Raw genomic sequence first — 17,820 nt, 5'->3', positions numbered from 1 at the left:
CGGCGGCGGCGGCGGCGGCGGCGGCGGCGGGGGGGGGGGGGAAGCCGCTCCCCCCGCTGCCGGAAGGGTCCGTCTGGAAAAGCCGCCGCCTCTGCAGCGGGCCCGGCAGCGGCCTCCTGCTGGGCTCCGCGCCACGCCGCCGAGGGACGCGGGGCGCGGTCGTGAGGGGAGGCGAGGCGAGCGGGGCCGGGCCGGGCGGCGGCGGGGGGGGCAGCGGCGGGGGGGGCAGCGGCGGCGGCAGCGGTAGGGCCGGCGGGGGAGGGAGAAGCGCGTTGCACCGCCGGGCCCTCCCCTTCCCGCGGAGGCAGCGCCACGTCTCGGGCAGGAGCGGGGCGCTGGGCGGGCGGCTCCAGGTCTGCGGGGTCTCGCCGGGCGGGGCGCGGGGGGCAGCGGAGAGGGGGAGCCCGCTCGGGGGCTGCGGCCGGCGGGGACGGGGGAGCCGCTCGGCCCGGCCCGGAGCCGTCGCGGGGCCCGGGCGGCGCTGCCCGCCGGGGCCGGGGTCTGCCCCCCTCCTCGTTACTAGCGTTTTGAACAAAACTGGGTGTTTTCCTGTTGCTCCTTTCGGCGTGAGGTTGCTGTTGGCCTCCCAGGGGGTGTATCGGTTTATATACCTGGGTGCTGTCCAGCGGGGCTTTGAGGCCAAAATACACGAACCTCTTAATATTTGGGGATGGGTTACACAAGAGAAAGCCGTTCTTCACAGACCTAGCTGTAAAAAAGGTGTTTTAAATCGGTTCTGAAACGAATATTGTTATAGCGAGGAAGCAGGTACTGCCCTCAGCTAGGGATCGCGAACAAATCGTCTGATATTAGCTGGATTTTGCCGGGATGTAGGCAGTCTCTCGGTTAGGCTTGTTTTTCGCCTGTTGTTCCTGTTTGTGACTTGTTCTGGTGTAGCACCTGTGTGGCATGTGAGGGCTGTTCTTCGAGAAGCTTTATTATACGTTTTGTTTTATAGAGAAGGTTTTAAAATCAATAACGGAGTACCCCGAAGGTATATTCGCCTTTCTGTTCAGTGGAGATTTCCGTTTCGGGTTCTGCCCAGGCTTTAGCTTCTTGTGTTCAGTCCTTCATTGCTCCCCTAACGGCCGCAAGTCAAGGGGGCCTGTAAAAATGCAACCAAAATACTCCGACTTGAAATTCCCACCTGAGTGTGGTTTTTTTTGTTGTTGTTGTTTTTAACTGGAGATTTTTATAAATTGGTATCCATATCATTTTATAGCCCTGTGAGTTTAATTTATACTAACCAGTCGTTGGTAACTGTTTGAAAAAAACTTAAATAACTTGGAGTGACTATTTATAATAGCTTCGTGTCAGATCGTATCAGCTGACCGGATCTGTCCCTAAATCTGAGTTCTGGATGCCTGGAGAATCGTTCGCGAATTCTATAAACTGCCTTTGGAAATCCTCCCCTGGACGCCCCACGGGAGAAGGCCAGTGTTGAGTTGCAGCTGGGTCGCGTTCGGCTGCCAACGCATACTGTAATTAGTAGTTTGGGCTCTGCGAAGTGATATTTATTGTTTTCTCTGGAGACAAGCAAACAGTAATGATGTCATTTAAATAATGAAGTCTGAATTCCCTACTACGATATAACTGATGTCATTGAAACTTATGTGGCAATAGGTCCTTGACGTGAAAAAAACAATTTGAAAGTTCTGACAGGAATTTGCAGAGCAGGATGCTTTCTAGCTCACTAAAGCTGAGGCCAAAGAGGCATATTGCCGTTAAAAGGGACAGTGATCTTAAGTCAGTTGTCTTGCTGAATGTTATCTTGTGGCATCATTACACTGGTGTGTCCATGTTACTTAAAAAAAATAAAAAATAAAAGAATATTAAATAGATCAGTTCCTATTTGCAAAAGCTGGATAGTTGCTTGTATTTTGCTGCCTCTGTTATTCCATGTCCTTATTCTGAGTGTTGAAGTTGATGGACTGGTGGGTTATCTGTAACTGCTACTTGTTTTTTAACTGATATTCTCAAAGCTGTGAGAAATGTTTGTAAAATAACTGCATTTGTTTCTAGAGAACGCAGCTCCTTGGTGATTGCGTCTCTGGCTGTGAGCTGTTTTCATGACCTCCTGGAATTATTCAGCTGCCTGCTGCAAGCCAACAACTGAGAAGCTCAAAACTGCGCTCCTGTATAACATCTTGATGCTGTTGTTGCTAATGGAGAGAAATAGGACTTGGTAGTTCACTTGGAGGCAAATTATTTGGAAGAAATAACTTAATTGGGATCCAGCTCGTTTTTACCATGGACTCCTCGCCTGTCCAGCAGGATGTTCTGCTGGAGAACCGAAGCAGCAGTGAGGCCCCTAGCAAATCTGAAGAACTTCTGGATCGTAAAGCTGAATCAGATTTGCCAGTTACAAGAGATGAAATTAACAGTAAGTTATTTCATATGCCCTGAATCATTTCCTAGTCTTATCAAGGTTTCTTTACAATAACCTATTTTGTTGTTCAGGTGATGTTGCAGGTTTTTTTTTTTTTTTTTGGGGGGGGGGGTTCTTCATAGTCAGGAGTTTTTTGTACATCGTAGATTTTTCAGAAAATCTGATGAAAGCTATGTCTCTGTGTTTTGGAAAACTTTTTTTTTATTTTAAAACTTACTCTTCCAAAACAAAACCAAACTATTAACTTGAATACTATCAGCTGTCAGTTATATATGTGCTATGCAGCCTATTACTGTGTCTTCTGGAAGTGTCTTCAAGGGTATGTGCCTGCACATGTTTAAAACTAACAATTTGGAAAGGATTGTTGCCGAGTAAGCCCATGAATGGAATTTTTTATTCTGGAATAAGAAATTTTCCAGATAAGTGCCTTAGGTAAACATTAAAATGTACCCCAAAAGTCTCAGCTTTCACTTATGGAAGAGAGATGCTGGCTTGTACTGCCCAATTTATTTCAAAAGAACTTACATATGTAGACAAGTTCTATAATTTAAAAAAAAAAAGTACCTGTTTACAAGAAACTTAAGAATCTGTTGATTGGAGTAGACTGTAAAATTATAGAAAAATTTAGGTCAGAAGGGATCTCTATAGGTCATCTAGTCCGATCTCGCGCTCAGAGCAGATCTACCTTCCGAAGCTGGATCAGGTTGCTCAGGGATTTGTCCTCCTGAGCTCTCAGACCCTCCAGAGAGGGAGATTCGATAGCCTCACTGTGAAACCTGTTCTGTTCTCGTTGTGAAAAACTTTTTCCTTGTATTGAATTGAAATTTCCATGTGTGAAATACAGGTCTATAAGGATATGTTGGTAGGTGAGTGGACTGATGTATATATGTAGCGGCTGTGCAAATATACAAAATCATACAGGTTCCTTATATGTAAAGGGAACTTTTTTGTTGACTGGGAGGTGATCGTGTGATGAAGTCATTAGTCTTGCACCCTCCCCGCATGCTGCAGATTTGTCATTTTGTCACAGGCAAATAAGTGGATTCCTGAGGCTTTATTTGCATTTGTCATGCTGCCCTTTATCAGACTGGCAAAGTGTAGTTGTGTGATGATTCATTCATCTTTTATGAAGTTGGAGATCACAGTGTTTCCTGACCTTCCTGTGTTGGACCTCTTCCAAACAAATGAGTTGTGCCTTTCAAATAGGCAATATGTCTTTCTGTTATTTCCAATCTAATTGCATCTCCTCCCCCACTGTTCTAAAAAGCTTTATTGACACTGCTGCAATTAAGTTACTTTAGTTCAAGGCAAGATGTAGATCCCGAACGCCTCGTGGCCTTGGGAAGTTGTCAGGAAGGCATTCCTCCAGAATTTTGCTCCAGAATGTCTTTTATATACATATACCACTTGCAGTTGTGAGGGTAAAAACATAAACGAAGCATAAGCTTAGTGTAGTAAAGTCTGTAGTTTCAGAAAGACGGGCAGAACTGCTGTTGCTAAATACATGAAGCGTCGTCTTATTCCTGGCATTCTGTGGCTATTCCTAATACTCACCTCTTGAATTTACTTTTGGCAGTTTAATCTGCAGTGTGACCATGTCTTCAACACTGACTTACATTGCTTAGTTATTAGAAGAAATAGTCCCTTTCTCTGTCCTCCTTTGCATCCTTGTACCCGTCCCTTCCCTCCTGTCTGCACAAGTGTTTTTGTGACTGCGTGGTGAACTGAAGCAGAGAACTGACTGATCCAGGTTTAAAAGGCCTTGAAATGTTTTCAGTGTGAAAATGAGATATTCAGAAGTATTTTAATTCAAAACTTAGAGAACTGTTAGGTTTTGTCAACCTAAAACTGAAAAATTCTGATTTTTTTTTTAACCTACATTTGGTTTTGTCATTCTGAGCCCTGTTTGCTGGTTCACTATACAAATGCCTGTGCTGGCTCAAGGGAGGATGCAGGACAGAGGCGGGACCAGAAGGCTGAAGGTGGGGGAAAAAAAGGACAGGCTGGCCTTACTAAGTACTGTGTGGCTATGACCTTATTTGATGAAGTTCTTCATTACTAGCTCAGAAATCTGAGGTATTTCAAAGTGAAAATGCGTTGTTACATGCCTTCACTGGTCAATGTACACGTAACACCTGGACATGATGCTGATCACCATGATTATTAAAATACTGATGCTCATTTTAAATGTGTGAAGTGGTAATTATGGGTTAATGTTAGAAAGAGCTACATGTAGAATTTTTAACATGTCGTAGCAGGGTGGCAGATGAAGTCAGTTCTATGAAACAAGCTTATAGAAGCGTTTGGGTTTTTTTTTTTTAATTTCTATATTGGTGTAAGCCCAGTAATAGATGCAGTTGTACTGGGAGATCAGTGTGACTGCTGCTTTAGCTTTTTGCATCTGGAGATTCAGGGTAAGCTGTTTTGTCCATATAAAAATTATATATAGCCATATAAACCAATATAGTTTTCACTGCATAACTATAACTGTAAACTGCTTTTCTGTAGAGTAGGCTCAGGATAACCCAGGATATTTCCAGTAATCAAGTTCTGAATTGCTAAGAGTACACATGGATTCTTGCACTATTTAAACAGTTAAATTCAATAAAACATTCTTTAAAAAGCAAAAAGGAGGGTTTTTTCTTTATTCTGTAACAGTGAAATGTTATCTTTTGCTTGACAATAGCTATGAAACATTAAAAATTGTTTTATTGTATATTCCACCTAGAGTGCTTCATTTAATTCAGCTTAACCAAATTTCATTTAATCTCTTTTTAGTCAATTTACTTATCCTTTCCTCTTTAAATTACTCCGAAGTGTAATTTGACAGTAGTAAAAGGAAATCTTTTGCTTTAAATTAAAAAAAAAAAAAAAAAAAAAGGCAGGAAGCCCTACTTTCCTACCTGTATTTTTTTATAGGCTTATTTAACTTAACTTCAGAGATGCACTCTAATGCACTTTCATCACATACACGAACTATAATCTTTTCATTTTCCGTTGTTCTGTTGTCAGAAGTTTGTAATGATTCATTTTATGAAAAAACAGTTTAATAGCATTATGTTAATAGATTGATGTCTAAAACACTAATGATTTTTTTAATCATTGTATTCAGCTGCCTAGCTATAGAAGATTTCTGTGTATGAATATTAAAACAGTTTTGAGAGGATCTTTTCACTAATTGAATGTTTCTCAGTTCTGCTTTTTCCCCTCACCTCTACTTTGTGTGGATCTTTTTCTTTAGTTCTTGAGTCATCTTTTCATTGTTAGATGTGTTCTTTTGATTCATGTAAGATGTTCTACTGTATTTTTAATTGCAAACGTTCTCTCTGAAAACTTTAAAATTCTGGCAGTGCTGCCTGGCCCGTGCGGGAAGCAGCGGGGGCAGCGCGTGTTCTCCGGTCTCCGGAAACGTACCAGAGCCGAATTGTTCTCCCCAGTCCCGCGGTTGCTGAGTCTTATTTGTAGTAGACTGCTACTGCTGAGATTGCATTACTTACTTTCGATGTTTAATGCTGCTAAATCTAAGAAGGTTTAGAAACCCACGTGAGGCTTTGAAGATGCTTTATGAGGACGTTTGAGATAGTGCTTGAAGGTGCTGCAGTGAAGCACAGTATGGCTTTTTGTTCTGTTCTTTCTAAATGAAGGTATAAAAGTCCCTTATAAAATTCCCTTTGCTGATAGCTATCATTAGCAATTTGTATGTTCTTCCAGACTGAGGGCAATTGTGTTAGCATTGTATTGGGGTGGAGGGGCAAAGCTAAATGGGGTGTCTTACGGCGTAGCTCAGTGTAACTTTCTCTTCCAGCTGCCAGTATTAATGTCAACAAAGTGCCAAATGAAGAGGGAAGTCTGGAGATAAACAGCAAAGGTGAAGTCTGCCAGAATGGGCCAGAGTCACTCTTCCCCGACTCTCCTTTATCTTTTGATGCCACCAGCAGTCTGCAGGGTCAAGAGCCATCCCCAGGTGTGGCTGCTTTCCATGGCAACCTAAGGAAGTCTCAGGGAACTAGTGCTGAGGGCATAGTTCTTAGAAAAGAAGCTTTGCAGTCTCTCAAACTAAGTCTTCCCATGCAAGAAACTGAATTGTGTAAGCATCTGTTTACAGTAGAGCCCCTGCTTTCTCTTGCTGCATAAAGCTTTTTACTCTGAGCCTGTCTGTAGAATCCCTATGAGATCATTTAAGCTTGGACTAAACTCCATTTTTGCAGTAAGCCTTTACTTTGAACTAAAATTCATTTTCTTTCAGTAAGCCACTCTCTGCTGCAATTAAAGCACGTGCCTTAACATTTACAAATTATGCTGGAGGGGAATTTATGCTTTCGGGGATTGGAGCTATTCTAATCTTTTTGATTATCAGGAGTAACAGGTGACATTAAAAGAAAATGGACAGCAGAACCAGGTGGTTGTAAGCTGAATAGTAAAGGGGGAAGCCTTTCTGGTAAGATGTCCAAGGCTGCACGAGTTTCCAAAAATAGTAATAATGTGTTTAAACAGCCTTACTGTTTTAAAAGGCCTTACTATTGCAAAGATTTAATGTGAGCTGACAAAAACATAAGAAAATATATCTAGGGAACAGTCTTTCTTTGACCTATAAGGGATAAGTAAACTGCATAGGTCTTACTCAGTTTTATAATTTCACTTCTGTCAGACCTGCAGACCAGGTGTGATTAGATGACAGCAATAGCCTTGGTCTTGCTGTAGAATCTGTCTTGGATACTTGGAGGAACTACAGCATTTGTAAACTGAAAAGTTAAAATACACAGGCTTTATCAATGCTTACACAAGGATGTATTAGAAGAGGGTGTTCTGAGGTGCATGCTCAAGGCTTTCCTTGCGTGTCTGGCTTAAGCATGAAGCATGTTGCTGATGGTGACAGGGGCTTGTTCTTTTTGCATCAAATTTGTCTGTGTTGAAGTTTTCTGTTTGACTGTAAAGGTACCTTTTCCTTACAGGCTCAGTAGAGTCTTCGCTTCCTTTGGAGAAAGAAGAACAAATAAGACTTCAAGCAAGAAGACGGCTAGAAGAACAGCTCAAACAATATAGGGTGAAGAGACACCAAGAAAGAGTGAGTACCGCTCACTAGAAGTTCTAGATTCCATGTGTTGCTGAGAAGCTTGAAAAATGTATCTTCTCTGTGCTCTAAATTACTGTTTTTCTGAGCTTTAAATATTCAGTAGCTTTTTTCAACTGTGAGAAAGCATTTTCCTCTTCTCTTCTCTTCTCTTTTCTTTTCTTTTCTCTTTCTCTCTGGACATGCAAAACTTGGCTCTCTGTTACCTCACTGGAATCCGTGCTGTTTTCGGCAGCTCATCTCAAAATAGGAAAACAAGTTTAACAAACCTAAAGTTTAAGAAAGATTAAAAATAATTATTCCAAGTCCAAGTTCTCTAATCTTCAGTTTTCCTATGTCTTTCAGGTAGCTTTTAGTCTACCTTGATCATTTTTCAACATGCTTTTATTGAGCTTTGACAGGTTTATTGCTGATGTAGTTTACCTTATTTACGAAAAGCTACATAAATTTAAGTATTAATATAAAAGAGAGTTTAAAGCTTTGCACCTTAAAAGTGCTATGGCAGAATAAGCCCTTCATGCTAGTTCAAATGTAATATTCTGGAATTTATTGTTCACTCTTGGTTTCTTTTAGTCTAGTCAGTCTACATCCAAAAACCGGCCTTCCAGCACGTTGGATCCTGAGCTGATGTTAAATCCAGAAATCTTGCCAAGAGCTAGCACTGTAGCGATGACAAAAGAATACTCCTTTTTGCGGACCAGCGTCCCCAGGGGGCCAAAACTGGGTAGCTTGGGACTTCCAGCATCCTCAAAAGAGAGAAGAAGTTCAAAATCCAAGTCCAGTAAGATCCGGTCCTTGGCTGATTATAGAACTGAAGATTCAGACTCTAGAAACGCTACGAGGAATTCGATGGCGTCTGATTCATCTGGTGGGACTCTGAAACAAAGCAGAAGTGGTCCAACCTCAGTTGTTTCTGAGATTAGTCAGCTGTCTGACATAGACGATCGAATAGAGAATTCCTCTTTAGCAGGAGATAGTATTTCAGAGATCGATGGGAGTGAAGCGGGAATGAGGCTGGATGGAAACGAGAGCGACAGCTCTACCTACAGCAGTGTGTCAGGAAAAGGCCTGTACAGCAGTTTACAGAATGCAGAAGACAAACAGGGTATTCCGTATACAATAAATGGTCAGAAGATACATCCTGATGCAATGGGGCAATTTCCTTCCATCAGTGAGGTGCTACAGGCTGCAGCAGTGGAGCATCAAGCCCAAGAGCAAGAAGTTAATGGGGAAGTACGGAGTAGGAGAGACAGTATTTCTAGCAGGTAAGAAAAACTGTTGTACAGTGAGGCCATTAGTATACATCATTCTTCTCTGGAGTAGGCATCCTAAGCATCAGTCTTGTACTAACATTAGATCTAGTTTTAACTTGCATCCATTCTGATCAAATTTCTTTTTGTTTTTTGACTTAGAGATTCTAATAGTAAACAGTAAATAGCTATTCAGTGAAGTGGTCGTTCAGTTTCTATTTACTAGATATGTCTGTATAGAAAGATATTTTTGACACTGATAGCATATGTTAAACATTCTGATAGCAGCCATTTCTGTCTGTATTTACTTGTGGAGTAGACATTCATTCACTGATTCACTGACATGGCATTGATCTTTAAAGTCTGTCAATAGAGACATAACTGGCTTAAGAAACAGTGATATTTATTGTGATCGTTTACCTGATCTATGCACGTATCTTTCAGACCCGGAGTACTTAGGAGATGCCAAGGGTTTTATCCTAGATAGTCTTATCCTCCTCAGCCCTTTAGGATGAGATCAACTCTTAGTCACGTAAGCTTATGTGTATATGATAGGTGTTAAGATGTCATCAGGCTCTCTGTTACGAGACAGTGTTTATATAGCGAGTGGATGGCTGATGGAGCCCTGAACAGTGCAGTTGTTCTTTCATCGCTTGGCTGAAGATGCAGTGAATTCAGTGTTTTATACATGATAATTTTGAAATTACCCTTTTCTGTTCTTCTTTGGGGTAAAATGTAGTGCCCAGAGATGTTCGGGTAAAATCAGTTGACAGACTATCCCAGTGTAGACTTAATTCCTATTATGAGGAATGAGGGAGAAGAGAAGATTCTCCCATTTTCTCTGGACTCCTTGGTTATATGCTGGGGAAGGAGAATAAGAAATCCCTTATGCCAGATACCTGTTCTTGTTTTGCACTAGCTCTCAGGCGTTTTCGCATTAATGCGGACTTTGTGCACAAATAGCTGTGGAAAGTGCTTAATCAATGGAGATTTTGTGTTCTACTGTGTCTGTGTTTCTGTTTATACGTTCTGTACCTGCACATCCCTTTAATGAAGTCAAACCACAAATACATGGTTGCCACAACAGCTTCTAGTTGTTGCAAATCTGGGAAACTAGTATATAAAACCTAAGTGTAAAGGTAATTTCTTTATCTCTTTGGATGGAAATGAAGGTTGTTTCACTATGTTCTGGATGCATCATAAAGCCAGAAAAAAATGTCCCAAATTCTAGATCATGTGAGAAATAGGTTATCTTGAGGAGTCTGAACGTCTCTTAATTTCAGCTTCGCTTCTCTTCAACTAGATTAGGGTTCTATTCTAACCACCTAACTGTATGTGATGTCTCTGTCTCCAGTGTATCTATGGAAAGCTCTGTCGCAGGAACTCACGACGAAATGTTGCAGGTCCTAAAGGAGAAGATGAGACTTGAAGGGCAACTAGAAGCACTTTCACTAGAAGCTAATCAGGTAGAAAATGAATTTGAATTTCTGTATTTAGCAATTTATGTTAATATGTTAATTATGTTTTTCAAGAGCCTACCCTTTACTGACAGGAGTGTGTTTTGTAAAAATGTTGTTGAATAAGGTACATCGAAAGGATGCTTAAGAAGATAATTTTTAAGTCGCTGAAGTCTTCTAAAGGTTTAAAAGGGCAGAAAAAAAAGACAACAGGACGAGTGAAAGAAAGATGATAAATCCAGTGTAATGTTACCAATGTCTAGTTAGCCGTTTTCTTTGTGTTGACTGACGATATAACACATACAATGCAAAGCATTCCTACCTAGCGTGGAAATGCCTGTCTTATGTGCCGATACCACGTTCGGGTTTTTACTAAAGTTGCTATACATCTTATGCTTTCCTCTGTATTTTCCTTGTATATTTGAAAAAGTGAGGTATCACTTTTTAAAATCATTTTACAGACAAGTGGTCTTCACCTTAGCAAAACCTTTTTCCTAAACATCTGTATTAGTCAGCCATTAATGTATTTGCCTCTTTTCCTAATATACTAATGATAACTTTCTCCTGAGACTTCTGTATTTAATTTATGGGACACATTCAGGCTCTCAAAGAGAAGACTGAGCTACAAGCGCAGCTTGCAGCTCTGAACATGAAGCTTCAGGCGCAGATGGAGCACAGCCAAAACAGCCAACAGAAGCAGGAATCTCTGAGCTCAGAAGTGGCCACGTTAAAGCAGTCTTGCTGGGATCTGGAACGAGCTATGGCTGACCTGCAAAACGCCTTGGAAGCAAAGAATGCTAGTTTGGCTTCTTCAAATAATGATTTGCAGTTGGCAGAGGAGCAGTACCAAAGACTCATGCTGAAGGTTGAAGATATGCAAAAAAATGTTCTCACCAGAGATAGCACAGGTGGGCTGATGTAAATGTGAATCTTTATCATTCCATAAATCATTTTATTTCAACAAAATTCAGAAGTCCAAGAGCAAGAAGGAATTTAAACTTGCCTTTCACTGATACCATATCAATCAAATGGTCTGCATGGTATGATGATGGCTTTCTATTTTGTGTCACAGAGGTGCCACCATTTGCAAGTCACTGCCTGCAGGGGACTAGTCTAAAAACTGTGTGCGAGTGGACTCACGATTTTTAAAAATGCTACAAATATTGGTTTGTAATGATGAATTTACATGTCAGAATATGTACTTTCTGATTTTAAAGTAGTTCAGTTTTTTTGCCGCTAAGGAACTTTGAACGCCTAAAGAAACGATTCATTTATTTAATTTTTGTTCTGTTTATAACCCTGATGCTGGAATTCCAGCATTTTCCCTCACTTCTGCAGGAACAGACAATCCTGCATGTAATTATGCACATACCTTTTTTTTCCCTCCCTTTTTTGAACCAAAGCACATGAATATAGCAATAAGCCTTGAAAATACTTGGATAAAAATAGAACCATGGAGTATCGTAGTCTGAATTCTTTTTCACTTTCTAGTTCATGATTTGCGACAGCAGTTGGCTTCCTTACAGAACCAACTTCAGAAGGTGCAGTTAGAACGGACTACGCTGACCAATAAGCTAAAAGCATCTGAATCAGAAATCTCATCGCTCCAAAACGTGCGGCAATGGTACCAGCAGCAGCTGATACTAGCACAGGAGGCCCGTGTCAGGCTGCAGAGTGAGATGGCCAATATACAGGTATTATGACTTACTCGCACATAGGACTGAGAATCTTTTCTTCTGTATGTTAGTTTTATCGAGAGGACATTGTTTATGAACTTCAAGGGAGCCAGTCTCTCTTGCGCGTTCTTCAGGTGGAGAACAGGGGATTTTTTTTGTTCGTTTTTCATAATGAGGTGTTAGTTCATACTGATGCTGAAGCATAGATTTAATCAATATCTGTATAGCCATGTAAATAGTAGCTGAGATAAGGCACAGATAGATTCAACGTGCTTTTTTTTCCTGGAAATCTCAAATTTGTTGGCCAAATTTTGACTGTCAGAATTAATCTGTCATTTCTTTCTTCCTGCAGGCTGGGCAAATGACCCAAGCAGGTATGTTGGAACACCTCAAGCTAGAGAACGTAGCATTGTCTCAGCAGCTGACCGAGACCCAGCACAGATCTATTAAAGAAAAAGAACGTATTGCAGCACAGCTGCAAAACATTGAGGTAAGGTTGTAAATGACCTGCAGAACATTGAGGTTGTAGGTTATCTTCATTAATTAGGTTTGGCTTAGGTATTTAGGGTTTGCGAGCACTGTGTTTGCAAAATGAAAGACTTTCCAGCAAAGTGGCATTGAATTCTTATGAATCAATTCAAATGCTGTAAGTCTTTACCAATTGGATGATCTGAAAGTACCTTCTTTGAAATTAACAGAGTTTTGATGTTTAAAAAAGTGATTGGTTTCTTTAGGCTGAGTACTTAACTACTCATAGCCACTTTTGAAGGTCCTAATATTACTCTCAGTTCTGTGGTGACAAAGAAGGTAGAATTTTAGGCTGGGAGTTGAAGTAGGTCATGCATCTGTAAAAAAAAAATTTGAGAATTGGCTAACAATGGTGAATGAGGAAAGTGGCTCACGTTTCAGTCACTTTGTTGTGAAAGATGCATTAAAAGATCATGGTTATAAATTGTTTGTAGCAAAAAAAATAGTAACCAACATACTAATCCTTATTTTTGCATTTCTAACACTATTGCATCTTGTTATTATTGTGGCTGCTTTTAAAAACAGTAAATGTTTCAGAGCTAATTAGTTTCCATGAAATTCAGAAATTCAGCAAATAGTAAGAAGAGGCAAGGCCATATATTTCCTATTTCAAGGTGATGCTGCTTCTTTTCAGATTTGGTATTTGTTGTTAACTGAATTTTAAAAGTGTGTATAGATGTTCTCTTTTGCACATTCATGGACTTGTTAGAGAGAGAACTCTTACTTCAAAGTTAACCTAAGTCAATAAAGTCCTTTTTAAATGTATGAAGTTGCTCATTACTCAAGTTTATCCTTCCTGCTCCCCAATAAGAAAAGATGATAGGAAACACAATACGCTCACTTTCAAGGCACTTGGACTTTAAATCCCACTGAATTTCAGTGAAACAGTGTGCATAACCAGAATTTCTATTTCATAGAACAGCTGCAGCATCCAGGGAATCTCTTTTGCTTCAGCATTTTCCAAAAAGTTGAATTTTAGTACTTTAAAGATTCTTTTTATTCACGTCTTGTTTCATCAATTTAGGAAGGACATAATGTTGTTTAATGGGAATTCGGGTTGTTGCCAATATACAAAATATTCTCTGTTATTCTAAGGTTTCTTAAATATATGAGTGGATGTCTTCCTTAATGATATACAGATGTATAAGGCAAACATCAGAATTATGTTTCCTTGTCTCTTTTTTTTTTTTCCCCCCCCCAGAAATCTTGATATTTTATTTTCTTTTATTCTTTTCCTCCCTGCCCCTGCACTGATGCTGTAAATGTCAATTCCTTGTTTTTTCTGTGCAGGCTGACATGTTAGATCAGGAAGCTGCATTCATGCAGATCCAGGAGGCTAAAACCATGGTGGAAGAAGACTTGCAGAGAAAACTAGAGGAATTCGAGGATGAGAAAGAACAGCTTCAGAAAATGGCTGATAATGCAGCAACACTGGAGCAAGAATTGGATCAGGTAGGCTCCTGGGCATTGCCCTAAGGGTTTTAAGGGAAATATTTATCTGGCTGAAAAGGCAATAGTAAACACATGCTGAGTTCTAAACTGTTTTTAAACCTTCTGAAAGATTGCTGCAGAGGTGAAGTGCATATCCAAGTCACTCAATCCCAGGTGAAAAGACTCTCTTTCTGACCATCAACCTTAAATGTCATATGATACCTTCCCTTTTACCTCAGTAAAGGTATTTTTTGATATTTCAGAACTATTATCTTGTAGGTGTTATATTTATTAGTGAATTCAGTATGTAATTATTCTATGTTTAGACAAGAAACATCCATTTTAAGTCTTCTATTAGTATAGCATTATATTCACTTAACGAGTATTAAATTTGCACTGTACTGCAGAGTCCTGATTTAACCATGTAACAGTACAAAACTAGTATGTCAAGACCTGGAATAAATTAAATTTGTGATAGCTCAATATTATATAGTCCACGTAATTACATGGCATTATCATTAGTAACACTGAACTTATCTTGTATATCCTCTGTGGATGGTTTTGTTTTTTTTTTTCTTTTAAAACAAAGCTTAGAATACTGTGAATTTTACTTAATGAGATTTTAGGTTTCTCATATTGATTGTTGCTTGGCCTGTAACAATGCAAATGCTACACGAGGCAATCAGTGCAATTAGCAGAGCAAATGTAAGACATGACCTAGGAAAGTTAGGAATGCCTTCACCTTCTGTTATTTTCTCCTAGAACCTCAGGGACAGTTGCTGTTTTCCATTTTACTTTTGTTGAAGTGCATTTGCAAATGCAGAGTTCATTTTATATGAATTTAACCTTAAAATACTTTTTCTCAGATCAAGGTGACCTTGCATCAGCGAGATTTGCAGCTTGAGTCTTTACAGCAAGAACATCTAGATCTAATGAAGCAATTCACCCTAGCCCAAGAGACATTGCACGCCAAAGAGCAGTCGCTGGATGACCTGCAGACGCGGTATGATGAACTGAAGGCCAGATTAGAAGAGCTCCAAAGAGATGCTACTTCTAAAGATGACATGATCCAGTATTTACAGAATGAGAAGATTGTCTTGGAAGTAGCTCTGCAGACAGCAAAAGCAAGCAAAGAGCAACTTGATGAAGGAGCAAAATGCCTTGGAGAAAATACAGAAGTAGCATCAAAAACCTTAGAGCAACTGAGGCAAGAAATAGCAGTCAAGTCAGGCCAGGTAATGAATCTCTGAAAGTATCCTATTAAAAATAGTTGTTGCAATGAAGTATTGCCAGAGGCACATGAGAGAGCCAGGTACATGAGAGGAGATTTGTACACTTGATGTTGAATGCGTGATTTAGCTAGTGGGACTATTTTAATCAATTCTGTAATGTTTCCCTGTTGGTAGACTGACTCTTTATATTCTGTTACATCATTGGGATGTTCAGGTTAATATCGCACAAATGCGTATAGATACAAGTGATATGAGACGGGAAGCTGAGGTTAATTGATCTTATTCCTTTTGTTTCCAAGAACCACTATCTTTCTAAAATATATCAGTTTTAAAAGTAATCATTCTGAGTACATATCCCGCATTTTTTGGAAGTAACTTTTTAATGTGCTCCCTTTCTGTGGCACCATTGCTTTTTCTTTTTGAAGAAATATGGTCTTGTTTAGGTGTTTTATTCCGAAACTAGTAGGTTTTACTTTTGTATATTGCTGTATACCAGCTGAGTAGGTTCCTCCCCTCAGTCACGGAACTAGCTTAGTGGATCAAGCCTAATGCATACCCTTATTCTTTCTGTGACTGCTTTAAATTATTGTGAATCTTTATTTCACACCCTACTTTCATAATCAGGCTTGTTCTGTTAGTTTTAGAGCATCTAAGCTCTGTAGTTCTAGTAATCTTCAAAGAGATTTCTTTTGAAGATAACACTGGGATTTGATAGTATCACCAACAGAAGTATGAAGTAACTGTGGAAGTACGTTTAACATAAAGATTGCCTTTTTCCTTCAAAGGACCAGCTGCTTTCTTTGTTTGACCATGTATGTGTGAACTGGTGCCACCTGAATACAGCATATGTAGATTAACAATACGTACTAAAACTTTAATGTCAGGATAAGGGGATGTTATATTCCTGAGGAATACTTCCTCGCTGTCTGAAACTCACTGTGCAAGTCTACTGTGACTTGATTTGTGTGGATTTATTTAGCTATGAAGTGTGTTATCTTGCTGTGCTACTGAGATGTCTACTCAGAAACAAGGTTCTCTGTCACTGTTTGAAATAATTTAGAGTACAACTAAAGCAATTTGTCTTTTTTTTTTTTTTTTTTCCTTCCCCTCTGGCAGGTAGAAAATCTGCAACAAGAGAATACCAGTCTTAAAAAACAGGTTCAAAAAGTGAAGGAACAGTTCCTACAGCAGAAGGTAAGCAAAAACAAACTATTTCAAAGAACTGAAAGTGAACAATATATTTACTATAATGAAGGCACGTACTTCTGAAGGCTTTGCTGGGGAAGTTTGAATTAGTTATCTGTATCAAATACAGAGAATGTAGTGACATAATTTAGGGGTTTTTTTGGCTTGTTTTACTTTAATTTTGAGAAGACAGTTTAAACTGCCAGTCGCAGTTAAGCCCTCTTTTTATGGCAAAAAGGAATAATTTTGTGCCCATGATAGTTACATTTTTATTAGTTCAGTTTAAAAATTGCATAAAATGAGTACAATCCCATAAAGAAAGTGAAGAAGAGTACACCGTACTTCTGTAAGCACTCAAGTTTTTTTTATGAACCGCTGATACTTGTTATTTGATCTCTGAGTTTGCATAAAACTCTTTGAACCAGAGTAAAAATGTTAACGATGCGGTTTCTGTATTCTTTGACTCTAAAAGTAGAGTAGTATCAATAAATGCTTTACAATAAATTCTTAAATTTGTGAAGTTGTAACAGAGATGACGTTTTCTTGAAACTCTTGTGTCCTAGGTAATGGTGGAAGCTTATCGAAGAGATGCAAGTTCTAAGGACCAGCTGATAAGCGAACTGAAAGCTACGAAGAAGCGGCTGGACTCGGAGATGAAAGACTTGAAACGAGAACTACTAAAACTTCAAGTTGATAAACAGTCGCTGGAATCCGAACATTCAAAACTGCAGAAGGAAGTATCTCAGGTTCACCAGCAAATGTTGGAAATTGAGAATCATCTTCAGTCGGTGCAGAAGGAACGAGACGATATGGAAAAAAGCCTACAGGTCTGGAAGTTGTTAAGCTTTGAACTTCTAGAGAGCACTACATGCAGGATATGTTGCTACTTGTATTAATTTTGGAAATAAACTGATTGCCTGCAAGTTATGGTTCTTGGTTATGTATTTAATATTGTGTATATATAGTTGAGCATGTTCCTACTGAAATTTTATGATTACTTGACTGCTTATTAACATAACATGTCAGGCAGGAGCAGAAGTATGTTACAGGAGCAGCAGCAACTACAACAAGAAGTATGTTACAGGAGCAACCCTGAAATAGGTGTTTTCTTCTCACAGTTTTTATGTGGATAGAAGTCATTTTGAAAATTCATGCTGGAGTTGAACTAGAATTTGCCATGAATCAGTAGCTAAACATAGTAAATGTTATTTTATAATCTAACATTAGCAAACATACAAAGATGTCTTTTGTTCTTACTCTCATCTTTTTTTTTTTTTCCCCTTCCCGTTAAGTCCTTGCAGTTTGATAAGGAACAAATGACATCTCTTGCTGAGGCAAATCAGGCATTAAAACTACAAGTAGAACAAATGCAAGAAGAAGCCAAAAAGTAAGTCTGTTCTTTCAGCATAGACAAAAGAGAACTATAGCATTTATTTCTCATATTCACTTTTTAAGCTTAGTCTTTTCCTATTCCTTAGTCACTCATTTTGGAAAAATTAAAGAACATCCTGAAGACCATGACAGTGTGTTACTCAGGAGTTCCATCTTCTCTTCTGATACGTTCATGCTTTTAACTAACAACATAAGCCATTCAACATATA

At 39.4% G+C, this 17,820-nt stretch overlaps 1 protein-coding gene across 6 annotated transcripts in view; it reads left to right on the top strand.

Moving 5' to 3' along the window:
* Positions 1–225: 225 nt before the first annotated feature.
* GOLGA3 (golgin A3) overlaps positions 226–17,820 on the top strand; it is a 28,952-nt gene continuing 11,357 nt past the window's right edge. For 3 of the 6 annotated variants that reach the window (XR_011135042.1, XR_011135041.1, XM_068911023.1), the window contains exons 1-14: positions 226–353; positions 2,023–2,383; positions 6,195–6,476; positions 7,342–7,454; positions 8,034–8,725; positions 10,065–10,176; positions 10,769–11,075; positions 11,659–11,861; positions 12,196–12,333; positions 13,662–13,823; positions 14,669–15,037; positions 16,151–16,228; positions 16,783–17,046; positions 17,512–17,606. Coding sequence is in view for 4 of the 6 variants with exons in the window: in XM_068911023.1 (XP_068767124.1) it covers positions 2,251–2,383; positions 6,195–6,476; positions 7,342–7,454; positions 8,034–8,725; positions 10,065–10,176; positions 10,769–11,075; positions 11,659–11,861; positions 12,196–12,333; positions 13,662–13,823; positions 14,669–15,037; positions 16,151–16,228; positions 16,783–17,046; positions 17,512–17,606 (2,948 nt within the window). In the remaining 2 variants the exon portion in view is untranslated. The remainder of the gene's footprint in view (positions 354–2,022; positions 2,384–6,194; positions 6,477–7,341; positions 7,455–8,033; positions 8,726–10,064; positions 10,177–10,768; positions 11,076–11,658; positions 11,862–12,195; positions 12,334–13,661; positions 13,824–14,668; positions 15,038–16,150; positions 16,229–16,782; positions 17,047–17,511; positions 17,607–17,820) is intronic. The other 3 variants (XM_068911025.1, XM_068911024.1, XM_068911026.1) reach the window with 3 other exon arrangements.

This window comes from Struthio camelus, chromosome 17 (genome assembly GCF_040807025.1).
Source record: "Struthio camelus isolate bStrCam1 chromosome 17, bStrCam1.hap1, whole genome shotgun sequence".
Taxonomy (NCBI): Eukaryota; Metazoa; Chordata; class Aves; order Struthioniformes; family Struthionidae; genus Struthio; species Struthio camelus.
Note: the sequence above shows the minus strand (reverse complement) of the source record. Positions and strands in the feature narration are given on the sequence as shown.